The 26,881-nt window shown below is 45.0% G+C and overlaps 2 protein-coding genes and 1 non-coding gene across 3 annotated transcripts in view; 2 read left to right on the top strand and 1 right to left on the bottom strand.

Moving 5' to 3' along the window:
- Positions 1-15,895, bottom strand: part of MAP2K1 (mitogen-activated protein kinase kinase 1) — a 32,461-nt gene extending 16,566 nt beyond the window's left edge. The window contains exons 1-3 of the mRNA XM_058033270.1: positions 15,614-15,895; positions 2,590-2,800; positions 512-658 (exon numbers count right to left, since the gene is read on the bottom strand). Of these exons, the coding sequence (XP_057889253.1) occupies positions 512-658; positions 2,590-2,800; positions 15,614-15,693 (438 nt within the window). The 5' untranslated portion in view covers positions 15,694-15,895. The remainder of the gene's footprint in view (positions 1-511; positions 659-2,589; positions 2,801-15,613) is intronic.
- Positions 15,896-21,020: 5,125 nt separating this feature from the next.
- TIPIN (TIMELESS interacting protein) lies at positions 21,021-26,822 on the top strand. The gene is made up of 8 exons (XM_058033381.1): positions 21,021-21,405; positions 21,739-21,897; positions 22,291-22,384; positions 22,613-22,688; positions 23,868-23,990; positions 24,540-24,603; positions 25,736-25,933; positions 26,212-26,822. The coding sequence occupies exons 2-8, from the start codon at positions 21,759-21,761 to the stop codon at positions 26,364-26,366; spliced, it is 849 nt and encodes a 282-aa protein (XP_057889364.1). The 5' UTR covers positions 21,021-21,405; positions 21,739-21,758; the 3' UTR covers positions 26,367-26,822.
- On the top strand, positions 24,799-24,932 carry LOC131089220 (small Cajal body-specific RNA 14). The gene has a single exon (XR_009115221.1). It is a non-coding gene; the product is annotated as a small Cajal body-specific RNA 14 (non-coding RNA).
- Positions 26,823-26,881: the final 59 nt, after the last annotated feature.

The raw sequence follows: 26,881 nt of genomic DNA, 5'->3' as shown, positions 1-26,881 counted from the left end.
GCTGGAATGGGACAATGAACTGCAAGGTGCAAATGGAGCAGAGCTGATCCCAGGGACAGAGCCCGTGCCCGGCCGTGCATTTTGGGGCCATTTTGGTTCATCTTGGGTGCAGCCCTGGCTGGGCTCTGGTGCTGCCCAAGGTGGATCCATGGAGGAGATGCTGTCAATAAATCCCTGCTTTGTTCTGGAACTCTGCCCAGCCTCTGCTCCAGCTCAGCCTGCCCAAGGCATCAGAGCTCTCTCATCAGTGATAACCCATTGCTGGCACTCACCATGTGCTCCATGCAGAAGGACAGCTCCCCATCAGTGGATAACCCATTGCTGGCACTCACCATGTGCTCCATGCAGAAGGACACCTCCCCATCAGTGGATAACCCATTGCTGGCACTCACCATGTGCTCCATGCAGAAGGACACCTCCCCACCAGTGGATAACCCATTGCTGGCACTCACCATGTGCTCCATGCAGAAGGACAGCTCCCCATCAGTGATAACCCATTGCTGGCACTCACCATGTGCTCCATGCAGATGGAGATCTCCCCATCACTGTAGAAAGCTCCATAGAAGCCCACGATGTAGGGGGAGTTGCACTCGTGCAGCACCTGCAGCTCCCGGATGATCTGGTTGCGGATGGCTGGCTTGATCTCCAGGTGGATTAACTGCAAAAGAAACCCACTCAATAAAACCAAATCCACTCTTCAGGAGTGATTTGTGCCTTTCAGAGAGGTTTGTAACACCTGGCAGGCCCTGAGATGTCCTGATCTCAGAGCTGACTCTGCTCTGAGCATCTCATGACCTGCAGAGGCCCTTTCCAACCTGAATTATGTTACAATTTAACTGTAAAATAATCCATCCTTGCTTTCCTAGTGGGTGGGAAATGGATTTGCAGAGAACTCTTAAAGCTTGACAGAAGGTTCAAATAGTACATATTTGTATGCAAACTGATGTATGTAATTTATATGTAAAAGCTGATAGGTTAAGAAACCTATATAATGTATTGTAATTAAGAAATAATTATAATATTGTATTGTAATTAAGAAATAGTTGGCTTCTGATTGTGATGGTGTGAATTATAACATCCGTATTGTCTCACCCCTCACATGGGACTGAAAATGGAATCAAAGTTTTTAAAACACCTCTCAGTTGCCCCATCTGTGGGTCAGAAAAGGGAAAAATCCAACACTACTGGCCAAGGGAAAACACTACAACACAGCACCCAGGAAAAGGCAGGAATTCCATCCACAAAATACTTCCCCAGCAGAAACTTTTTGTTGCAGCACATTTTCCTTAGGGAAATGTGTCAAAGAGGCAGCTGGTGAAAAATGCCTGTCCAGGTGTTTGTAAAGCATTAGTGGAAGGAATGAGCTGAAGCTCCATTAAAAACTCCCCAGTACCTTTTCCATACCAGACTGTTTATCCCATAAAATACAATGTGTTCCCTATGAGAAAGAAAAGATTATGGAGAGAGAATTATGGAAATGAAATTTTGGTTAATAAATGGAAGAAAAATCACAATTCAGCAAACATCTCAGTTGCATCAAATATTAATGAACTGGGGTAAAATTTCCTGTTAAACCCACAGCAGGTGAAAAAACAAAAATCAATTAAATTGATTCAGTTCAAGAAAACCTCAGTGACTTGTGCATTTTGTAATTCTCACATCTCAGAGCTGGGCATTTTCCTTTGTTTCTCCCCAAACTGCCAATGTCCTCAGCATAGTTTATTCTTAGCACATGCACATTTTCCTTTATGATGCTGTCCCCTTCTTAAAAAGAGACACCTTAAAAATAAAATTATTTTTATACTATCTTTTAAAGAAGTCTTCAACTTCTCAACCAAAAAAAGGGAAGTTCCCAGTGTAGTAAAACAATGGGACCTGGGATGAGTGCTCTGTTCCCAGGGATATCGACAGGAAGTGAAAGCTCCTCATGCAAACTAAATGAGAATTAAAACATCAAGCTATTTCAGTCACAAAAAAAATAAATCTCAGTTCTCTTGCAAACTAGGTCACAACTGCTCCAGGTTGTAAAGCATGAAAAATACTCTCAGAGAAGGAAAAATCCCTTCCTGCCCAGAAACTGCATCCCAGGATGGAACTACAGAACAGGAGATGTCACTGAACTCCACTGCATTCCCTCATTCCCATTTTTTTGAGTTGTCTTCCTCTCCAGTCTCATACAGAGCTCCTTTCTGCTGTGAGCCTGTAGGAAGCTCTTCAGACTGGTGATACCTTTTCCATTCCTCTAAATTTACTGCCCAGAATACAGAGTATTACCACTTTTGTCTAATTGATAATTTCCAGTAATTTTTTAGGCCTCCTGCTCCTGAGTGAGAGAGGAAAAGGAGGAACAAATGCCAATCCTTTCATTACTAACACGTGTGACACTACTGAAAAACTGGGATGCTCATGTAGGATGAGGAAGTGCTACATTTCCTGCTGATGGGAACACATGCCCTTCTCTGAAAGCTGGCATTAAATAGTGATTTCTGTGTGTCACCCCCAGTTATTTCTCTAAATAAATTCCCTGTATTTCAGAGACAACATCCCCTATAAACACCATCCCCAGGTTATTCTTTTTGCCCCCCTCACCTTTCTTGCCATTATGAGGCCGGAGGGTTTGTGAGACACCTTGAAGACCACACCACCATTGCCTGCTCCCAGCTCACTGATCTTCTCAAAGTCATCATCCTTCAGCTCCCCAACCTTCTGTTTCTGGGTGAGGAACGCCTCCAGGCGCTTCCGCTGCTGCTCATCCAGCTCCAGCTCCTCCAGCTTCTTCTGCAGGGCCTCCAGGTTTGTCCTGCAGGGAGACAGGGGCAGGACTGAGCAGAGCTGTCAAAGGGGATGGGGGAACAGAGCTCAGAGTGAAACCACTCCATTTTCTGCACCTGCACACGCTGTTCAGAAGGACCCAACCTGCACAGTCACCCCTCTGAGATGTGAGATGTGTTGCTGCAGCTCTGATTTGAGTAAACTGTGTTTTATTATTTTATCCCAGATAAAGCAATGACAAACACAAGATCCCCAGCTTCCCCATCCCTGAGGTCCTGCCCCAACCCAGGCATGCTGAGTTTCACCAGCTCCAGGAGTGGCTTCATGACTCTGCACTTCTGCTCAGAGAGAGCTCCTGAATCACAGCACTCCACGCTATTTTTAGCTGTGTGTTTTCAAGGTTGTGTTGTAATTTCCTCCTGAGTTTGCCTAAATGTTTTATTGACTGATTTCCACAGCACTGTATAACCAACAATTCATTCAGAAGTTCCTAATTTAGTTATCAGTAAGAAGTCATCAAGCCAAATCAAACATATTCAAAACAAAGTCACTGGGAATGTGAAAGTCTTTGGCCCAAGGATTTCAAGCTTATTTTAATTTTGTTTCAGGACACATTTGCTGGAAACCTCATTTTAACATGAGGTTTCATGTTTTTAAGCAACACAAAATAGAAAACCAAAACTTTATGCAGGAGTTAAGTTTGGAACTACAGACACAAGTTCAGTGTTCCAGGAACATTTTAACAACTTCAGTTCCTATGGAAATGCTTCATTCCAACATCACAACTTAAAGGCTCCTGTAAAATTCCCTGCTTCCAACTGCAACAATAAGTTGCTGCAAGAGTAAATATTTAACAGCAAGAACCTGTTTTGCTTCACCAAATTTATGCAATGTTCCCAGGGAATCCAGTGTTGCTAGGATGAAGAATTTGAGGGAGAGAATTTATTTCTTCAGAAGTATGAAGAACGGAACTACTTTCCTTTAGAAAAAAATTAAATTTCACCAATGATCAAAACTATTTCTATTCACCACTTCATAAAATGTTCACTCTGAAAATCTGTTGCGCAAAGGGACATCCTCACAGCCAGTGAGGAGCTGGTCAGCTGAGAGGGTGCATGACTACTACCACAACTGTCCCTATCCTACCTTAAAAATCAAGTATCTGCACTAAACAAAATTATTTTATGCTATATTTTAAAGAGAAACATCACTTCTGTCCTCATACCATATTTTATACCTGTATAATCACACACCAATAATCCTGGAGTATCCCCACTGAAAAATCCCCCAGCTAGATAAACGTGGCTTACACAAACATCCAAGTTAATCTGTTTTACTGCCTCTGCTTTAAAGAGGAATCATTAAGAAAGAAACACATTTTTTGAAATCCAGAAATGCATAACTGAATGATTAATCCCTGGATTATTTTTTTCCCCCATCAGATGTGCCCAGTGAAGCAAACAAATTCCAGGCTGGAGTCAAAGTGAGGTGTGTCTTTCCTAGAACACACCTGAACAGCTCTTCTTACACCATGAGCACAGGAGAAAAGCTGAGGCAAAGTCAAGCACCCCTCACTTTCCTGCAATAAACTCCAAAACAATAAATGCTGCACACAAACTCCATGTTTTACCCTGGAAAATTACTGTTGTGAGAAGACAGAACTCAAATCTTCATTATAATTTACAGGTTTTGAGAAGAAACTTGCTGTCATTTTAAGGATTACTGAATAAGGCAGGGTTGTCCATTTGAAATTAAAAAAAAAAAAAAAAAAAAAAAAAACACTAGAGACACAGACACAGGATGCACCAAGAGGCTTTCCTTGCTGTGCTTTGAAGAAAACAACTATTCAGTTTTTCTCTCAGGCAGAAGGGGGTTTTGGCTTTGGAGACAACACAGAGATGCTTGAGCACATGACTTGGAGCAGACAGACTGCTGGTGTGAGGGAACAAACAACTGTCCTGCTGATGCTTTAGGAACAAAAATACTTGCTAGGATAGCACTTATCACATCTATTTAGTCTAATGTTTGTCTGCATAAGGCTATTTTTTTAATAAGTTGCCTGCTTCAATCTAAATTAACTTGGCATTCACTTAAAAGAGACATTTCCTTGCTTGAAACTATGAATTATTGCTGGGGTCCCTGCTTGAATACAAGTCAAGAGGTTCCAAAGGCTCCCCCAGATGGGAAAGTGTTGATTTCATGAATTTCAGCACCTCAGGTTTCCCTACCACGTGTGGCCACCAGTAAAATCACCAGAATGTTCTAAGCTCTCATTACATCACTTGCAGTGATGAGCACTAAAGCTCTCAGATTTTCAGGACCAATTCTCTAACTGTAAAGTGAATTAATCTGAAAGATATGAACCCAGCAAATGCATTGTCAGAACCACTGTTCAGAGTGTAACCACCAACATCTCCAGGCAGCTTTATGAGAAGAACAGAACTATAATAACTGAATGTCAGGCATCAGGAAAGAATTGATTTTTTTCATTCTGTTTCTTTGCTTGAAGGACTGAATATTAATCAATTTAAAATGCAGACAGGTAAATAGAAGGTGCATTTTTGTAATCTAAATTGGTGGTGTGACCTACTCAGAGTGTTTCCATGAGGCAGGACTTTGGAAGTTTCAGTTTTTAACTCCAACTACAGCAAGAACACTCCCCTGACTGGTACCTGGGACTGTCACCTGGGCCAGGTAAAAGCATCACAGCAAGTTCCAAAGCACAGAGAAACAGGTGGAAAAGTAAATCATCACACAGGAAGTTTCACAAACTGAATGAAACCAGCACATCCAGAATGCAGAAGAGGGAATATTTTAGATAGTTCATCACCAGGCACCACAAAAATGTTCAGGAACTTTGGCAGCTAAAATAGCAACATGCTACTGTGCAAGTGTCTGCCTCCAGAAAGAGCACTGGGAGTCACTTAATCTTGTATAAAACTTTTATTCAGAGACAAAGATTCCTATTAAAATTCATCCCCATTACCTGCTGCAGTCCTGGGGCTGTGTTTTTCACTGTCAAGGCACCATGGCTTTGCCAGGGATCCATCAAAGCAGGAAATCATCAAAGCAGCTCGGGGCTCCACGGTGCCAAGCGCTGCTCCGAGGCAATAGGTGATCATTTCATTTATTGCTGGCAGTCTGGGAGCCAAGCACACTCCAAAGTGCACCAGGGATGGGATCCAGCTCTCCCAGGGCAATCCTTGGGAGGAAGCCACGGGGAGGTCAGAGCTGCTTCCTCCATTTGGTAGGGAAACAGAGGAATGCCACAGAACAGCAGCAGCAAACACCTCCCTGCTCATTCAGGAGGATGAACACCCTGCACAGCCAGCACACACCACCCTGCACTCAGGGCTGTGCCCTCTCAATTATTGTGAGATCTCTCCCTTCCTGACTTAATGGAAACTTCCAAAAAATACACACTCAGGGCTCCCCTCTCCCAAGGGCAGCATGAGGTACCAGGTGCCCTAGAGGAGGAATTCTCTGCACCCACATTTGATCAGGGAGGCTCTCTCCTATTAACTCCCATTGCCTCTTCCTTTCTGTGCTCAAGGGAGTGTTGTGCCAGTGCAGCATCCCCCCGTGGCACTTCTGTGACCTCCCAAGCTGGAAAAGAAAGCAGCAAGAACCAAACCTGTGTTTCCTGCTGCAGGCTGGCAGGGAGGAGTCACACACTGTGCAGCGGGAGCACTCAGCACCCAGAGATGCTCAGAAGGCAAGGGGAGATTCTCAGCTCCACCTCAGCTCTGAGGAAAGCACTCCTGAAGGAGATGCATGAACATTTCAGAACACACCTGCTCTCTTGGAAGCAGTAACAGGAAGAGGAATGCTGCTTGCAGGCTGCTAGCACATCATGGCATAACAAAAAACAGAAAATAAGTCCTTAATTAATATTAGTACTCCAAATCCCTAGGAGCTCTTTTTTTTTTTTTTTTTTTAATTCAATGTTAGTGCTAAGTTAATCATACACTCAGCCCTAAAGGCTACAGCAAAACTCAACTCCAAAGTCTGCTTCAGAGAGAGAAGAAAAAAGTGTGGCAGGGGAAAAAGGAAAAAAATCTGAGAGCCTTTACAGCAATTTGTCAAATATCTGTTCAAAGGCACCACTATCAGTGCTGCAAGCTGAACAATTAGCATGAGTGAAAGCATCAAGAAGTACTTTCACTTTCAGATCTCCTGTCGCATGAGGATACAAAGCTCGGGGGTTGTTTTCCAGAACAGTGACATTAATGCTTTCCCCAAGCCCACACAACTGTCAATTTGGAGAAGAAAGTAGGCAGTTCACTACATAATTTCCATGAACAACCTCAATCAGGGAGCTGAAATTAAGTGTTAGGAACATGAAGACATTCTGTGGTTTTGAGAAGACAGACTACTATGTTGTGTGACTCTGCCAAACCCGGGCAACAAGACAAACTCTTATTTAACTTTTCCTTTAGCAAAGAGCAGTTCACAGAATAACATGGAAGATAAATGTAATTCCAGAAGTCCTCCAGCTTAGAGCACAGGTGTCTGTCTGGGTTAACTCCAGTGCAGCCTCACAAAACTTGGAGTGAGAGCATCAACTCAAAAAAATCCCAAATTCCCTATAAATGCAATGAGTCTGCTTTGGAAAAATACACTGGTTTTCAACCCTCGTTGGTTTCCAATCCTTGCAATGTGTTAGAGGATCTTAAAAAATTTCCCTTGTACTTAGGTGGGAATTGTATGTGAATTTATCATCTGAGCATCACAGACTGGCTCCTTACAGCCCATCCCATCCCACCCCTGCCATGGCAGGGACACCTTCCCCTGTCCCAGGTGCTCCAGCCTGGTCTGGGACACTCCAGGGACCCAGGGACAGCCCCAGCTGCTCTGGGCACCTGTGCCAGGGCCTGCCCACCCTCACATTAAAGAATGCTTCCCTAATATCTAACACACCATCCACTTCCACATTACAGTGACACTGCACGGCACAGAGTGAGGTTTAATACTGCCAGAAAAAAAGGAGGCAGATATTTCATTAAAATCTATTTCTCAGTAAAAGGCATGCAAAACAAAACCATTAGAAAAGCACTGCTCTGTCCAAATGGTATTAATGTACCATTGTATTCAGAATTTGCTCTAAATCAACTCTGTAAACCCAAGTTAAGAAATTCTACAGCCAAACCTCCACAAATCCAAGCTCTGCATCTCCCTTTCATGTCTGTGCACCACAGATTTTTCCCAGCCAACACTAAACATTACCAGGATAAAGGAACAACAGGGCAATTAAAACTTCCTTATGGACAGAAAAATGAACTTATTGATTGGATATTTAAAGCACAACACAGAGGACACACAGAATTATAAATTCTGGTCATCAGCTGACACATTTATTTACCCAAGGCCTGCATTCCCATTGTTTTATGCCTCTGAATTAGGAGTTAAATATAATGACAAAACCAAAGGATAACACATGCAATAGTTACAGTAACAGTATCTTCCCAACAGCCTTTGAGGGCCACCACAATAATAAAAAAGATGAAGTTACAGGATCAGCTTTCAAGGCCCCTGAATTAGGCCAGGGTTAGAACTGAGGCTCCTCTGTGCAGGGCTGAGCCCAGAGCAGGGCAGGACAAACTCCATGGACAGCACAGAGACCACACCAGGGAGCAGGGAAAGAAACTGCCAGAAACTGCCTGAAAACAGAACAAAAAACCCAAAACTGGGATTCTGAGAAGGCCAGGATGGAAGGTTTGCCTGTATTTCAGATGGATGGATTGCATAACACTGAACATTTGTCAGCACGGCCATTTAGCAAAAGAAATTAATAACCTTTACCTAATATATTAATCAAGTGTACCAATACATACAGAAATATTCACATATCTATATCCAAAGAGAACATTTTTTTCCAAAAAGAATGTGTTCTGCAATCTGCTGACTCATCTTCCCACCACACTGAAAAAAGTTCTGGAAAAGCACAGAACAATGCTGAGTTGTACAAAACCCTGCAAGAAAGGGGGAAGAGCTGCCAGGAGCTTTCAAGGGTTTCTTATAAAAACCCATAAGGAGGTTTTAAAGAAGATTCTTGTTCATCCAAAGAATCCCACACTGTTGGAATATCTCCATCCTGGTGCTCAGGATGCAGAGGGAAATAATCTGCTTTTTGTGCCTCCCCTGCTATGGTGTGCACTTGATGGATGAGGCAGGATCCAGGTGGAAATCCCATCCTGAGGTGTCAGCAGGGAGGAGTTCTGCTGGAACCCACCCTCCTCCTGCCCAGGCAGGACTCAGGGTGACAAAGGCTCCTCCACAGGGGTTTGCCAAGAGGTGCTGAGCTCTGGATGAGCCCTGCCCAGGTGTGCCCCAGCACTTCTGCTCCAAAGTGTAACCACGGCTTTGTCTGAGTAATACTGAGCACGCACCAAGGCAGGAATCATCTGATTACTAATTTCTAGGGACAAAAGTGATTAGAAAAAGAAATCCACTGCTTCCTCAAAAAATAAAAAATTAACAAGTCTTTGGAAGAAAGAACACAATTCCCCAAAAATTCAGTTTTGCCAGCTAACATTTCTGCCTCCAAGAGACGTTCTTGTGTTTTGGCAGTGGAATTTGCACACTTGCCACAGCCCAGGCAACCCCCAGGGCAATGGTGGGAGAACAAATGCAGCTGTAAAAAAGGTAACACAGGCAAAAAGGGGGAGGAGCTTTTTTACAGAAAATTTAGAATTCAGTAATTAAAAGGGAACAAACTACCTAAAGGTGAGATGGAAAGGTTTATCAGACCTCATAGAAAATTCCTTCCTCAGCTCATTTCAGAATGTTTCTCCTGTTTACAGTGAAATACGTTAAAATATCGACCCTAGAAACTGGCTGGTGGATTTCCTGCCCCACAATCTTCACGTTTGGGTTTTTTTAAGTTAGTGCTAACTCCAAACCCCTTTTCCCAGGTTAACAACAGCACTGTTGTTGTACCAATAAATAATTCAGCTACATGTTGGCTTTACCCAGACCCTCTCAATCCCCTTCTCTTGCTGTGAGATAACACTGGAAGGTCTGGCAGGAGATTTGTTCCTCTCGGGACAGAGACCTGAGATTACTCCTTTAAAACCTGTGCTGGTCAGGAATTGCTGGAATTTCTGAACTCCAGCATCTCCCTGTGCTCTGTCACTCATCCTGCCAAGGCAGGAGGTGATGGTCTCACTCTGCCCCAAGCTCTCGTTCCCAAGTAACCCATTTTCAGAGTAAATCCCATTTGCAGTGGGATCATTTCCCTGGCCCCAGTGGGAACCCCTCAGGGCTCCTCTGGCGGGCTCAGAGCGCTCAGCCAGGGGAGGAGAGGCTCTGCAGAAGGAGCAGGATCTTGCACAAGCCCTGTTGTGAAATCTCACCTCTGTGCCCGTCTGCACCTCCCTGTAAGGACACGAAAAGCAGCTGGATCCAGAGCACAGCTGCAGTTCCCTCTCCACTTATCCTCCTCACATTTCCTCAGCAACGTTTATTTTTACAGCCCGTTTTTAACTCCCCTAAACCAAGTGAAGCTTTTTAAGCTCATACAAACTAAAGTATTCCTCCATTACCATCATTATGCTTAAATCTGACTGTCAGAACATAACAAGACAGTATTAAATGTCTTAAAATCCTTCCCACATCCATAATTGTCAACAAAAAGCTGCCTACAGCCAGCAAGAGCCGCACAGGTCAGTGTGCCCCTTAATTCATTAATTTCTGTGCTACTGCTGTACACTTAGAATTTTTTTCAGCACCAGTCCGTGAGGTGCTGCAGGCTCTGACTTTTCATTATTTTATTATAACAGATCACATGTTCTATTAGTGCACTTAAGTAACATTAAAATGGTATTTCTAATTCAGTGAAGGACAATGCCAGGCTCAAGCACATTAAAAGAGAAAGCTGTGCGTGAGTATATTTTAATTTAAAACGCACTCTCTCATATCACATGTATTTGGAAGTTTGATTAATCCTTCATTAGTAGGGGATTAAAAAAAGGTTTCTCTCTCTTTTTTTTCTTTTTTTAATATTTAAAAGCTTGCAGTAATTCTACATGTATATTGAATGCAACTGCAATCCAACCAGATCAGTCATAAAATTCCAGGGTCTAATCTTCCAGATCACTGCACACAGGGAAAAAAGCTCCCCTAATGTCTAAGGAATTCCAAAGGGAAAAAAATCCCCAATAAAAAATCCCCCCAGGAAGCAAGGCAGAAACGACCCTGCCAGCATTAAAGTGAGCAACTCTGGGAAAATCTTCCTTTCCTTTTATCTAATCTCACATCCAAGAAACTGATAAAAACCCCATTCCATGGAGGAGAAATCCTCTTGGAACAGGATGCACTGGGAAAGAGCCCACAATGGGAACTTTAACCCAAAACCCCAAACCCAAAGGCCCAAACCCCTTTTATTTCTGTGATGGGACACAGCCTGCCCCTCCACCCCTCAAAAACCCAAACTGAAGCTCCCTTGGGAAAGACACTGAAAAGCACAGAAATTGCAGGAGGCACAATAAGTAAGCAACTGTTTACTTTGCTAATTGCAATATATACTGAAGTGCAACCCAGTTCTGCACAGTCCCCAAACTTTTCTTTGCCAAGCGACCACAGGGAGCTGCAGCAGCCATTCAGGGACCTCCTTAAATGCAATTTAACCAGAATAAACAGCAGCAATAAGAAAAGGCTGATTAATTAATACTCAAACTATGACTGGAATTTGCAGTCACCCATTTTTACAAAATTACTCTCTGGCTTGAACAGTTCTAAGGCACAGGTTGCTATAATTGAGGCTTTAAAAAGAGAAAACCCTGAAAAACCACATTGTGCCTGATTACTTCATTCTACTCACAGTTTGCTTTGGATTTTCTTTCTTTGTTAAAAAGAAATGCAGCTCCTAAGGTGATAAAGACCTATGGACACCATCTTAAACCCCTCTCAAGGGCCCATTTCTTTTCAGCACATCAGAGAAGATGCAAATTTTGTTGTCTACTTTTTCTTGCTCTCATTTTTATCTAATTAAACACAAACCTCCTATTGTAGCTGACACTTCACATCTGAGATTTGCAGAGGTCACAGCTCAGGCTTGATTTGGGAGACACCAGTTGTTGCTAAAACATATACACAATTATATTTTGAAAAGAATTGCATTTGGAAAAAAACCACACTTCAATCTCATTGTGTCAAAGCTCATAAATACATAAAAGTCAGTGGCACTCAATTTTTAAAAAGTATTGTTGTCATTTTTGTATTTAATCAAATCCCAGGCACTTTTGGAAGGTTTATATTTTAACACCAGAGCTGGGAAAGTTGTTTAGATTTATTGAGATGAGGTAAAAAGCCAGGTTTCAGAGGAGTTAGTTTGAGCCTTCTCTTTGATTTTTTTTTTAATTTCAAAGATGCAATTAAAGAACTTCACAAAGCATCTTTCTTTCCATGTGAACAAAAAACTTACTCTAATACAGAAAGTGGCATTATCTCAAAACCTGCTTTTTTTCCTACTTCACGTTCTGAGGCCGGGTTTCAGAGAAACCAAAATTGGTTGAAAACTGTCAGATAGTGAATGCAACAGAGAGCTAGAAGTTTGCAAGGAACACAAATCCATAAACTGGAGATTGATTTGTTCCTGTTTCTTTTGGCTATTACGACACTGAACATTCAGCCAGAACAGTTTTCCTTCAATTAATTTTCATTCAGGTTTGCTCGGCTGGGTTTTTTCCCCTTTCCCTGCAGAAGCTTTGCACAATTATATCCGTGCAGCTCCAAGGAATGAAATTAAACCTGCAGCTGGCCAGTGTCATCCTGGTTTCAGCCTGAGGAGCTGAGGCAGCTCAGAGCAGCAGAGGTTCAGCCCTCACCATGCAACCATGGGAAGTGCCAAAAGCAGAAGTGAAGCTCAGGGCACAGGAAAACCTCGCATGAAGTTGCCTCTATTGTCCAACCGGGCAGAGCCAGGGATTGGGAAGGCCCTCGAGAAAAATTATTGGTACAGGATGTTGTGGTTAAGTAATAGCTACAAGTAACAAAATCTGCCGTCGGGCAGAAACGTTGTGAAACGTTCACTTAAATATTTGGGGTACGAGAATTTGAATTGTAAGTGCGCTAGCTCCCCTTTGTACTACCTTGTGAGGAAAAAGAGGGATAAAAAAGAGAAAAAGAAAGGAAAAAAGAGGAAGAGCCAGGCACATGAGACCCAGGCCTCCTGCATAGCCCTAAAGCCCCACAGCACGTGCTATAATAAGCTTTCCCTTGCTCCAGTCAATGAGCTCCCAGCACCAAATAAGGATGAAGACAGAGGACAGGACACAAATGCAAAGCAGGACATCCTGAATCATCCAGCCCCTTCTTTCATTTCCTCCCCTTCCCCTTCCTTTCTGCCAGGAAGTCACGGTGTCAGAAGCGCTGTTCCTAAAAGCATTAATGAGCCACAGAACCTTCCCCCTGCGACAGAGAAAGTCTCAGAATTCCAGCACAGCTCCCCAGGCCCTGCACATCCGTTTGGGCCGGCGCCAAAATCGCCTGAGGGCCTGAAGAACTTCCTTCCCTTCCCTCGGGGTCCCTGGGGCACTCACGGACAGCAATTCCATCGCCTCGCTGGGAATCTGCCTTCTTGCCCTGCCAAATCCTCGAGCTCCTCGGGTGCTTTGCTGTGTCTGAGGAGCGGGGAGGCGTTTGGAGAGGGCCAGGTTTGTGTCTGTAACCAGCAACCAGAGCCTCACATTGCCAAAATTCCAGGAGTGCAGGCTCGGGGCTTTAGGAAGTGTTAATATGGCAGTGCAGGGATGCACGGCATGCACGACAGCCTCACAACACCTGACTGAGGAATTCAGGCACTGACCAAAGGGGGAAAAAACCCGGAGCAGGCTCGGGGAGGAAAATAAACAACCTGACAGATTAAGGAAATGAAAAACAAAACTGTTTTCAACTCAATTCCAAAAACATTTTTAAATTCTGATGCAACTGTTCTTTGCTATTTGAAATCTTTCACAACGAGGGCTTAAAATTAGCAGGATGAGGGGATATTTCCATGATTAATTAATCCTGGCCGTATATAGGACAACTGGTTGCTGAATTTACTTTCACTAAGCTACTTCTTTTAAAAATACTGGCCACCTCTAAGCCTGGCAAAAGCTGGGTATGAGGTCCTGTGTGTGACACAGATCACAGGTCTGGGGACACACACACAGACCCCGGCCAAATCAACACACGGAGCAGAAAATGAAGCAAGGCAGTTCATCAGGGCAGAACAGAGCCAGCACTCCCAGGAGTCTCCAAAGGCTTCCAACAAGTAAATGAGTACCATACATGTAAAAGCAATTTAAAATTAATGACACTTCTTCTGGGAAGAGATACGATATTGGGTATATTGGTAGCGAGTGATTTACATCAGGTACTACAAGCAGCAAGTGACTGGTGTATCAGATTTATTCTGTAGAACAAGACTAAAATGCACAGGGATCCCTGAAGACTAAATCAACATATTCCCAACTGCCTTGAGAAAATCGACTGGAAGGTGCTACCCAAGCAAATACAAAAACACAGTATTTTTCCCCCTGTCAATCCAGAACAAAAGCTCTGTAATATTTAGATCATAATGCTTAGATACAATCACTAACTCCTGCCAAAGAACAGTTTTTCAACAGCTCATCGCTCAGTTAATCATCAAAAGATTTTGCTAGAAATGTCACAGCTGGAGCTGCTAGATGCTGAATTTTTTATTTTTCGGGAGGTGTTTGCTTGGTTTCGGGGTTACATTTCTTTTGCGGTCGATTTGGTTTTGCTTGTTTGATTTTTTGTTAGATGTTTGGGTGGTTAAAGGAGATCTGAGCCTGTGTGAAAACGTGGCACACACGAACACGGAGCACTTTAAAGCCCAAGAGTCGCACATGTCACTGCAAGGCTGCCTCACATCCTCTGTGTCACCGCGCTAGAGCCGCACATCGCAGCTCAGTTTACATCTCCGGAGAGGACCGAGCTGACCATACAGGGGCAGGAATCTGCTCCTCCAAGACACACCTTGCTTTCAAGGCTCGCTGCAGGGCCAGCCCGACACCATTGTCTGAAAATCAAGGTGTGAACCTTGACCCGTGAACCTCAAATGAAAACCTGCTGTAACATTTCATCACTTGGCGGTGCCGGGGCTGTGTCTGCCTGCCTGACCGAGGCCACCCTGCCCACCCACATCCGTGAGAAACCTGCAACAGAGGCTTCACCAGCACCACCATGCAACCATCCAATGTTCAGTGCTTTTTCCCCCACAAATGTCCCCGTGATTAGCTCAGCCCTTCCCACATTTACAGTGTCATGTTTGTGTTGCCCACAGAGCAGCTCCGAAGCTGTTTCTCCACACACGCTCCTGCCGTAGCCAGCACAACATGTCAATTAGTGACAAACAGATCTGCTCAAACTAACCATTGTTTGGGTTAAAGCCAAGGACGAGGCAAAACAAAACAAAACACCTTTTCCACAAATCTGTGGGTTCCAGTATAAATTCTCCCACACACAACGTTTATGAAATATGCCATCGCAAACGTGTAATTTGGCATTACTAGCTAATTATATAAGCTAAGAGCCCAGCAGACACCATTACGGACTAGGAGAAAGGAGTTATACAAGTTTCCCCCTATTTTTTCACCAGTTTTTTTTCCCCCGCCTGTGTGACAGAAGTTTGTTTATGGCCGAAGGCAGCATCCCCTCACTCCGCGGAGGGCACAGCGAGCATCCCCCGCCGCGCCCGGGGCACCGGGAGTCCCGCCCGCGGTGCTCGCGGCAGCCGGGCCGGGGCGTGCGGGGCAGGGCGGGCTCGGAGCACCGCACCCCGCGGACAGCGCCCGGCCCGGCCCGGCCCGCACCCCGCCCCGCCAGCACTCACTCCGCAGAGCTGGTCCCGTTCACGGCGGATCCATCCGGAGCGGGGTTCAGCTGGATCGGCCCGGGCTTCTTCTTCGGCATCTTCGCCCGCACACGGCGCGCAGGGGAGCGGACGGAGCGGCCGCGGCCCCACTTCGGACAGGTCCGAGGGACTTCCTGCGGTGCGGCAAAGCGGGCGGGGAGCTGCCCTTGGCGGCGGTGCCCCCGCGGGCTGCGGGCAGGTGGCCGTGCGGCGGCGGGACCCCGCTCCGAGCGCTCCGAGCTCCGGCGGGCACTGCCCGGGATCGGGATGTGCCCGGCCGGGACCGCGCCGGCGCGCGCCGCCCGCAACTGCCGCGCGCATGCGCTGGGAGCGCGCGCACGCGCACGGCGGGGAGCGAGGCCGCGGGAAGCGCTGCCCTCGGAGCGGCTCCTGCCCTCAGAGCGCTCCTGCCCTCACAGCGGCTCCTGCCCTGAGCTTGCCCTGCCCCAGCCCTGCCCCGGGCTCGGCGGCGACAGCGGCAAAAATCCTGCCCGAGCAGGGTGGGCAGGCCCGGCACAGGCTGCTCAGAACAGCTGGGGCTGCTTCATCCCTTGGAAGTGTCCAAGGCCAAGCTGGACGGGGCTTAGAGCGCCCTGGGATAGTGGAAGGTGTCCCTGCCCATGGCACTGGATGGGCTTCAAGGTCCTTTCCAACCCAACCTATTTAATGATGACTTAAAGAGAGCCTTGCTTTAACATCGACTTGCTTCCACAAATCGATAAAGGACTGATTTTTTTTTAAGGACCTGCCACTTAATACTAAAGGACGTGCGAACTGCAGTATTACAAGCAGTGGGAGCAGAGGGATGCGGCGGAGAGGCAGGACAGAGGTGTCCTGTGCCATTGGCTGGACCTGGGACAGTGCGGCTCACTCAGCCCAGACCCCCGGGCAGGACAGCTGCGTGTCCGTGCCCCAGTGGGCCCTTCTGGGGCAGCAAAGTTGCTTTGAGAGCAATACATGTATATTTATCCTTGCTATTTGAGAGCAATATATGTATATTTATCCTTGCTATGGTCAGTGGAACGTGTTCTTCCATAGCAGTTCTCTCTCCACCAGGGAGAACTGGAATGTAAAGGTGCTGCTGTTTGGCTGTGGATCTTGCAGGGGATTCAGAAGCAGGATATGGAATATTAAAGCAGCCAATGGCCCTGTTTGGATAGCAAAGCCAGTCTGGACACACGTGTGCACTGTGACACATACAGTAATCACATGATAAGGTTCAGGAGATAAAAGGAGTTCCATACATTTGACTTCCTGACTTCCGTGAACAGAGTGACTCTACAATCCGCCTCTACTGCTGAGATCTGCAAGGAACTTTGCTAAAGTTTAAGTTGCTTTATAAGATTAATTTCTCAATGTCTGAATCCAGCACAAGTCAGCTGAAAACTCTTTTAAGGCCTGTGGGAGTTACACAGTGAGATGGGCTTACAGATTTCTTCTGATTTCTGACACAGCTGAGAAATTCTTTCTGTTGCCGCTGTACATTTCTGTACCACACAGCGCTCCATCTGTCAACAAACACGACACATGGAGCAGAAAAGACTCTGCAGTTACTCATAATTTTGTGTATGTGATAAATGAAACCTCTCACAGACACACGTGAGCTGAGAAGTGAAGCAGCACCGAGGAACTCAGCACTGAGGTGGAGGTAGTGCCTTGGTACTGGTAAAAGAGTGAAAAATCAGTTTATTTTGGCAGCTCCATTTTTTCCTGAGATTCCCTAACTGTCCTTTTCATATACAAGACAAGTGAATACACCACCTGAATGAATAACACCTGTCCAGCAGTGAACAGGTTTTATACTCCAGTGACTTGATTCAGACACCAGAAGAAGTGCAGAGTTAATTCCATAACAAAATTTCTGCTGTGAATACTGTGGATAAAGAGCCAGCCTGAATTCTGTATGATTTAAATGTTTGTGGTTTGCAAAAGTATAATTATATTTTAATCAAAGTAATTATTAATGTTTTTACAGAAACTGAAATGGTGAACAAGGTTCCCTATATATAATGCAAAAATGCTGAAGAGTTCCTATAATCTTATCCATCTCTAAAGTAAAAAAAAAAAAAAAAATTATTCACAGCTTTGCCATTAAAGACATATTCCCTCCATCTAATTCCAGATATTAAGGGACAGCTCCCTCCTCTGGAGTGCTTTATCCTTGCACTGAGAACACTGCACTGTGAAATTACCGATTTCCTCAATTTCTTTTCAAATCCCTTTGACCAAAGCACAAAACCCAAAAATATCTTGGGTTCACTGTATCTAGAAATAAATCCACGGGAATATGGATTGATGCCACTGCAGAAATAATTTCTGTACCGTTGTCTGTAAAACAAAGAGGTTTGACTTCAGGGCATTAGTTCTAAAAATTGAGTGCATTTCCCCAGCCGAAACAGAACACATGTTTTGGAAATTTGGATATTCTCCTTGGAAGGAACTGTGTTTTGCTATACAAACAGGTGTTTCTGGAGGTGAATCACAGAGGAAAAGATGAAGAAAAAAGAGAAGGCACTGTCATTTCAGCGAGAGGCTTCTGAGCAGGGAGACTTTCTGATTTATTGATTTCACCACCACTTGGAAAAATAGAAATAATTTATCTCTGAAAACAGAACTGGAACAAAGAAGCTTGTCTTCATTACCACTTTTTTCCCCTTATAGAAACCAAAATTTTGCCTAATTTCTTGCATGAAAAGAAAACCACAATTACTATATAGATCAATTGCGTCTAAATTAAGCCAACTTTTCAAACTCGATTGCCACATGGAGCCACATATTTTACAGCCAAAACATGTGCACACAGACTTCTACTTGCAAGATTTAATACTTCTTAATCTATTTAGTGGTTAGCAAAGAAGTTAGGGAAATAATTAGTCCCATAAAGCAATGGAATTTAAGAAGTCTGGTTTGAATTTGAAAAAAATTGGCCAAGAGGATCAAAAATTATTTGAAGGGAGCTGACAGAGAGCCTGGCAGAGATCACACCTGCCTTGCACCTTGTTTTCCTCAAGAAACACAGATTTAAAAGAGCCCTGTGGATCACAGCACAATTTGAATGCTTTGGGATATACTAAAAGCTTAGAAATGAACGTTTAAGGTGGCTGCATAATATCAAATTTAGATTAGGCCAGCAAGGTATAAATGTAAATAAGTATAAATTACAAATAACTGAAATTTGCTTAATCCTTAGGATGTGACTTTACATTAATACAATGGGAGCAGTTGTGCTGAGGGTTTATGGCATGAACAGCTTTGCCAACACAATATTTGAAGGGTTTTTTGCCGAGCAAATTCTGCTCCCTTAGGAATAAACCCCTTCAAGCATGGAAGCAGGCAATTATCCATTTGACAGATTTGCTTTGCTGTATATTACGTGTAACAAAGCAGGAAATGAGACTGAAATATAAAATAAGGTGCTAATTTTCTGCAGTTTTCCTAATGAAATTACAGTAATCAAACAGAAACAAGCAGTAATATTTCCTTTTCACCTAAACTAGAAACCAGAAGTGTTTTCTAGAATGGAGACAACCTGTGGGGGGTGCTTTGTTTGTTTTTTCCTGACTTATTATTTTAGCAGCATGTGGCTGGTTATTCATTTCCTGAGGAAAACCAATAATCAATGCTTGCCAGCATTTGCTTTTTATTTAATTAGGAACATAGGACTGGAAAGAACCACCTAGGTCATCAAGTCCAGATTCTAATTAAACACACTTCAAAAATATTGATTAATCAAAGTCGCATAAATATGGTGGGTTTTATAACCATGTCCTGTGCAGAGATTGTAAGTGATCTTCTGATTTTTGTTTGTTTGTTTGTAAGGATTTTTCAGTACAAAAAGCAACTCTTATTTTCAATGCAAAGAGCTCATCATGTAGATATTTGATTTTCAGTAATTTTATATGACAATTACAATATTTTGTGCTGGAAATTAACAGCACTTGATCTATGATTATTATTAAATATCTGTGTTAATTTTCATACTTCAGCTGCCTCAATCAATTGAAGAAATTGGCCATATCTAAAAAGATAAGATTAATTGATTCAGTGCTAAAAAAATCCATTAGCGTGTTCTCTCTATATTTGATATATTCTTGATTATAAAAGATGTTGCAATTGTGAATACACGTTTTAAACATTTACTGTTAAAAGAATTTTAACCAGAAGGTAACTGCAATTGATTTTGCCGTACTAGAAAGAATACATTAAATTACCAGAAACATTGTATGTCAAATTTGAATTTATAGAGAAATAAGGGAAAACCAATTCCTTTAATGGATTCATATTTTACATTAATTTATATAGTATTGTTTAAACAAAAAAGAGACTATAATTTAAGTCAGATACACTTCTATGGACTGAGCTGTAAAAATATGAGAACAATTTACAGCTCCAACTGCTTTGGAGACAGGAGCCTGGAACCTCTCCTGTTGTCCCTGCAGCCCAAATCCTTACATGGCATTTTATGTGCAGAGCTGCCAAACCTCTGAGGGCTCGGTGTATTTATTCCTGCCTGGACAACTGCAAACTGTTCAGTTGTCAATTCCCAGAAGGCTTTGTCTGGAGAACATCTCAGGATGGCTCTGTCCTGGTCCTGGGCTGGGAGCAGTGTGGCCACAGGAGCAGGGCACTGTTGTTTTGCATTACTGCATTTTTATTTTTATTTTCCCTAATAAAGGACTGTTATTCCTACTCCCATATCTTTGCCCCTTAATTTCAAAATTATAATAATTTGAAGAGAGGAGGTTTGCATTTTCTATTTGAAGAGAGGCTCCTGCCTTCCTTAGCAGAGACCTGTCCTTTCAAACCAGGGAGGGGAACGGAGCTGGGAAGGGGATGGAACCTCAGAAGGGGCTGAGGGAGCTGGGAAGGGGCTGGAGCCGCAGGAGGGGCTGAGGGAGCTGGGATTGCTCAGCCTGGAGCAGCTTTGGGGCGACCTGCGCCCTTCCAGTTCATGAGGGGACCATCTACAAGGATCTGGAGAGACAGGACAAGGGACAATGGCTTCAACTAACAGAGTAGGTTTAGATGGGATATTAGGATGAAATTCTGGGATATTAGGATGAAATTCCTCCTTGTGGCGGTGATGCAGCCATGGCACAGGTTGCCCAGAGCAACTGTTCCATCCCTGAGCGTCCAAAACCAGATTAGACGGGGCTTGGAGAAAGCTGGGACAGTGGAAGGTGTCCTGCCGAGTGCAGGGGGTTGGAATGCGAATGAGATGCTCTGCAATGTCCTTTCCCACACGGAGCATTCCCGGACTCCATAGCCCGGGGATCGCCTCAGCCGCCTCACCCCGCCCACTGCATTTTGGCGCCAAAACCCCTGAGCCACCGCCTTCGGGAGCTCGCGAGACCCGGGGCTCTCGCGGGAGCTGGCGCGCGCGGGGGCGGCCCCGGCCCCTCAGCCCGGCCCCGCTCCGGCCGGAGCCGCTCCTGAAGCGGAGAAACTGAGGAACAGAGGAACAGAGCCATTCCTGTTACTGCCTCAGCCCGGGGCCGCTCCGGAGAGCGCTCCTGAAACTGAGCAACAGAGCCATTCCTGCTACTGCCTCAGCCCGGGGCCGCTCCGGAGAGCGCTCCTGAAACTGAGCAACAGAGCCATTCCTGCTACTGCCTCAGCCCGGGGCCGCTCCGGAGAGCGCTCCTGAAACTGAGCAACAGAGCTTCAGCTGCCATCGCCTCAGGCCAGCCCGCCGCGGCCGGGGGCTCTGGGTGAGCTTCCCCGGAGCAGCCGGGATCGGGGACTCCTCCTCCTCCAGCCCGCGTTTCGGGGTGGGTGAGCGCGCTGTAAATTTGGGGAATTGCCGCTCCTCCCCCCGAGGCTTTGGTGGGGAATGTGAGTGCCACGCGGCTCCATGGATGAGCGCTGTAGTCAGGAATCCACTTATTTCAGTTAATTCCTGCCACTCCCAAGTAACTTTGGCGAGTTGGAACATCATAAGCCCTTGTTTTATTCGGCTCAGCAAAGCTGGGTTGTGTTATCCTCTGTATGGTATCTGCTGTTTAATTGTATGACGATCTGTAAATATTGTAAATAATTGACGTTTATCCGCTTCTGTGGCAGCCTCGCCGCTTCTCTTTAAATGAGTTTGTTGTTTTCTGCAGGAGAGGAGAAAGGCTTCTTTATGGCAATGCTAGATCCTTTAGAGAACAACTTGTTTGATCTTCCTGATTATGAGAACACAGAAGACGAAACATTCCCACCTCTTCCCCCTCCTGCCTCTCCAGGAAGAGACGATACAGAATGGGCTCAGGCTAATGGAGGTGAGCACCCAGGACCCCTAAAAATCCCATTCTAATGCTGTGCAATCGAAATTAGTGGTGTTGAACTTCAGTGCATTAAAATAGGCAGAGAACAAACTGTAAATTTAAATTGTTAATCACGAGATGCTTTCCAGCTTGTGGGAAAATTTTATTTTTGTGGAATCCATGAAAATACGTGCAGAAAGGAATCTTCATGAAACTCAAACTCTTCTGACAAAATGTTGCTACAAATAATTGTACAGCAATCATCTATAGTTACTCTTTATGAGTTGGCTTTTAGAAGAGATAAGAGCATTGGATGTACTCTCAATGCACTTATCAGAAATACAAGTAGAAACTTAAAATGTGCAGCAATTGCTTTGAATACTTGAATGATGCTGTTTTCTTCCCCAGATCCAGATGGAAACCAGCAGTCCCAAACAAAGGATTCTGCTGTGACCAAACAGAAGGCAGTAAAGAGACCAAGGCCTAGATTAGATGCCCAAAGGTAACTTTATACAGAATATTTCTTTGTGTGCTGAGTTTGATGTAGGGCTGTGGGAGAAAATTATTAAGGTACCTCTAAAACTGGTGTGAGTTCTTTATACTCAACAGAAAGAATCCAAGCTTTAGGCTCTTTCAATAAATGTGAGTTTTTTCTTTGTTTTTTTTCTTTTACTTGATAATTGAAAGAAGAGAGTGGGTTTCAAATAACTGCCCCATTTCCTATTCCCAGGTTAACTTCAGAAAGAGGGCTCCCAGCCCTGAGACACATGTTTGACAATGTCAAGTTCAAGGGCAAAGGGCACGAGGTAAGAGCTGGTGAGCTGGGTTTTGTTTCCTGGGAGGTGAATGCAGGTTTGCTGGAGTGCTGCCTGTCTGATATGGGGAGCTTTGATAGGACTCTTGCTGGCCAGCTTCCCAGCAGGACCTGAACAAGCCCTCATGTTGTTTGGAGCTGCAGACTTTAAAACAAACATGAAATGCTTTAAAAAAAAAATCCATATTTTGATCATAAAATTCTTTTCCTCAACTCTAGAAGTAGAATATCCCATCTGTGATTCTTGTATTGTCCATACAAGCAGGGTTTTGAATCCCAAAGTTTTTTAAAAAAGTGTGACATAGCACTTGAGCCAAGAGAAAGCAGGACTTTCTCTACAAGCTTTCTTATTGTTCTGGGTGCACTTCAACATGCAGAGCTTGTTTTCCTTTACACATCATTGTAGAGCTGGTTGTAGACAGGGGAGGGTCGGTCTCTTCTCCCAGGTAACAAACAATAGGACAAGAGGAAACAGCCCCATGTTGTGCCAAGGGAGGTTGAGGTTGGTTATTAGGGGAAATCTCTTCAGCAGTGTTGTTGAGCCCTGGGCAGCCTGTGCTGTGGAGTCACTGTCCCCAGAGGGATTTAAAAGGCTTTCAGATGTGACACTTGGGGACACGTTTTACTGGTGGCCTTGGCGGTGCGGGGGGAGTGGCTGGAGTCGGTGAGCTTCAAGAACTTTTCCAACCCAAACAATTCCATGATTCTCCTGGCACCCTGCAAGGACTCCTGTGCATCTCTGGTGTTCTTATTACTGCTGGAGCACCCAGGAACTGGGCAGTAGTGCTGAAAGGTGCAAAAACCTTCCCTAGATCAGCCTAATTTGATGTATCTGCATTCTGAACATCAGGAGCAATGCCAGTTGTGCCCCTGTGGATTTATTCCAGCCTGAGTTCAGCCCTGGTTGATTAAGGACAATGCCTCAGGACCTGCAGATGTTTGACAGGATGTGCAGGTGCTCCCCTGAACTTGTGTCAGTTCTCACAGCCTGAGCTTCCACATGGATTGTGGGAGGAGGAAGGGAAGGTTCCCCCACACTGGTCCTGCTGCCATTTTGCAGAGACTGTCAGGCTGCAGATGCTCCATGTGTGCAGGAACTGCTGCCCCATTGCCCTCTGCATCGCCCCTCTCTGTCAGCTTCAGCAGCTGGGTGTTGTCTTTCCTGCTCCAGGCAGAGGACCTGAAGACTCTGATCCAACACATGGAGCACTGGGCTCACAGACTGTTCCCAAAACTGCAGTTTGAGGATTTTATTGATGTAGTGGAGTCTTTGGGAAACAAAAAGGAAGTTCAGGTACGTATATCTGTCAGCTCTTCGTGGTTTGGAATAATGTAAGAAGTAGGTTTAGGGGATCAATTATGCAGTAAAAGAAGATTTAGGTTGTGCATACTGCTCAGAAGTAAAATGTTATTTAAATAAATTTCTCTCAATGTAGAGCTTTGTCTAGTATTAATGTTTATATTTATATACAACCTTTCTTTATTTGAAATAATCCTCCAGCGAATTGGCTTCAGCATTTTCAGGCCATCTTTAACCACAGCAAGTTGCTTAACCAGCTGGAGCTGGAGCTGGTTGGGGGTTTGGGTTTTGTTTGGTTGATTTTTAATGTTTGGACCTGCAAAAGAAGACGGATAAAGAATTCAGCTTCACCTGGCTGGGTGATAGGTGAAGGACTGGGAAGATGATCCCAGCACTGGAGGTCTGTGTGTCAAATGGACATGAAGTGAGAGTGTTTGTTCAGAGTAACCAAGTGTAAAATTGCTGTGGTTTTCCCATGCTCCCAAAGTTGAACATAAAAACCTGCTGCAGATGAAACCCCAGTTTTTCATGTCCCACCTGCAGACCTGCCTCAAGCGGATCCGACTTGATCTTCCTATTTTACATGAAGACTTCAAAAATAATGAAGGTATGCTCTCTCTGCTATTTGTTCAGTTCTTCAATGCTTAAGATTATTTATTTCCCTTCCTACTGACCAGAAGTGAATGATCATGATAGGCTTTTCTAGTGTGGAAGAAATTGTTGAGAGGTTCTGCTTTAAAAGAGGTTTCTGTGTTGTGAGTGCAGAGAGCTGGCCTGGGCTTTGGGGTGCCCCTGGTGAGACGTGGCTGCCTTGCCTGTGCTGCAGTGTGAGAGCTGCCCTGCAGCCAGAGGCAGCCACGGACAGCAACACGAGTGGTTCCTGCCGACAGCGTCTGCAGAGGGATCGGATTGTTCTGTGCGATGGTTCCACACACTGCCCTGCCAGCGTGCCTCCGGGGCACTGAGGGCACTGCTGCAGCCTTCAGGGGAGGAACTGTGCGAAACAAAACCTCAGGCTGGGGTGTTGGATTAGCAACCCAACCTTTCTGTCAGCTCTCCTTACTATTCCCAGGCTTCAAGTGGTGCAGCGGCCTTGGGTGCTCTGCTGCTCTGTGGGTGGGTGAAGTTTGTCTGGCTGAACTGCCTCCACTTTGCATGTTTGAGTGCTGGCAGATGAGTAAATAGCTCTGTAATAGAGCACACTGAATTCAGAGCTGAGTACTCAATGTATGTGTTCAGACTTCTGATTCACACAATCCTGGATTGGTGTGGGTGGGAAGGGACCCTAAAACCCATCCTGTTCAATCCCCTGACATCCCCACCTTCAATTAGTGCCACACAGCCTGGCCTTGAAAGGTTGGAATTCCTGCAGGACTCCTGCCACTTTCTAAAGGACAGTGTTTGATTAGTAGTGTTGGGAGGAAAATGACCTGGCCCTAAGGATTGCCTGGATTTCCAGTTCCTGTTGACCCTTCGAGCACAGCTGCTGTTGCTCACTCAGTACACAGCTGTGCACTCAGGCATTGATTGTTGTGGGTGTGAGCTCTGAGCACTTGTGCCCTTTGAATATTGGGGATGTGGGCCTAGGCAGAAAATTTCCCATTAAAATTATGAAATGAGCTTCAGCTGTCAATACAAAATGTAGAACACAGAAATGCTTTCAGAATATTCTCTTGACTGATGTGTTGTGGATCTCTGTGGGTTTAAAGTGTTGATTCTGCCCCTCTTCCCTTTTTAAGCAGAAGAAGGGGCGAGCAACGGGCTGGACACAGCTGCTGAGGATGCACACTCCCCCTGGGGCAGTGCAGAGGAGCTGGGCTCCCTGCCCGGGCCCAGTCTGACGGAGGAGCAGCAGGAGCGGATGAAGAAGAACCGGCAGCTGGCGCTGGAGCGGCGGCAGGCGCGGCTGCAGGGCCTCAGCCAGTCCCAGCACCAGGGTAAGGCCCCCACTGCTGTGGGAGCAGGGACCCGAGCTGCTGCTCACAGCCCTGATGGCTTCCCTAGTGAGTGCTGCAATGTGCAACTCTCACATTTAACACTTTTCCTGTGGTTAAACTCCCTGCTGCCTGTACCAAGCTGTGACCACTTTTTCTCTGGTGAAATGCAGCTCTTATCTCTGAGCTGCCTTTGCCACAGCCTGGGATTCTGGTGATGGAAGCATCAGTTAAACACAGCAATGGTATCTTATCTGCTCGTTTTTTCTTTTTTTTCCCAGCAGAGCTCCCGAGTCATTACTCAGAAGAGGAGTTTGACAGCCCAGTTGCTCAGGATCCCCCTGACCTCACTGAAGACACTCAGGTTCCTGCAGCCAAGGATGCTCCCACAGAACATGGAGATGATGAATTGGGATGTGCCAGGGAAGAGCAGTAGCTCCCCCACACTGTGAATGCCTTTCTTGACCAAAAGACCTCCTTGCTTTAAGTACTGTCATTATACTGAAATGTTGCTGGCTCTTGGCACTCCAGAAGCTTCAGGGAAGTGTTTCCCATGGTGTCACTGAAGGACAGAACTCGTTCCTGGAAGCTGCAGGGGAGCAGCTCCATATACCAGGAAACAGAACAAAGTCCTTCAGCTGCACTTGAGCCATCTTTTCCACCTCCCAAAACGTTTTCTAAGAAATGTTTATGAGTTTTTGGACCTATTTGAATAGAGTTTATAATTTATGTTAAACTGAATGAACTGGGATGTTGATAGATTAAGTTGCTATTAAAGGTGTGTTTGGGGTTTTTTAACAGGGGCATTGGATTTTTTTTAACTGCTTATCCATTACTTATATATTTTTCATATAAAATGGAAGCTATTAAATTTGAAAAGTCAAACCTGGAATTCTTGTATGAGGCTGTTGCAAGGCCAGGGCTCCCACACTTCCCCATCTCTCCCCAGAC

The sequence above is a fragment of the Melospiza georgiana genome, chromosome 13 (assembly GCF_028018845.1).
Source record: "Melospiza georgiana isolate bMelGeo1 chromosome 13, bMelGeo1.pri, whole genome shotgun sequence".
Lineage (NCBI taxonomy): Eukaryota > Metazoa > Chordata > Aves > Passeriformes > Passerellidae > Melospiza > Melospiza georgiana.
The sequence above is the reverse complement of the archived record's forward strand: the minus strand, read 5'-3'. Positions and strand labels throughout refer to the sequence as shown.

Excerpts from the sequence above, each read along its gene's own strand:
- TIPIN (XM_058033381.1), top strand. The coding sequence starts at position 21,759 with ATGGCAATGCTAGATCCTTTAGAGAACAACTTGTTTGATCTTCCTGAT. Across the intron at positions 23,991-24,539 it reads GAAACAAAAAGGAAGTTCAG|ACCTGCCTCAAGCGGATCCG; the intron begins GTACGTATATCT and ends TCCCACCTGCAG. Across the intron at positions 24,604-25,735 it reads AGACTTCAAAAATAATGAAG|CAGAAGAAGGGGCGAGCAAC; the intron begins GTATGCTCTCTC and ends TCCCTTTTTAAG.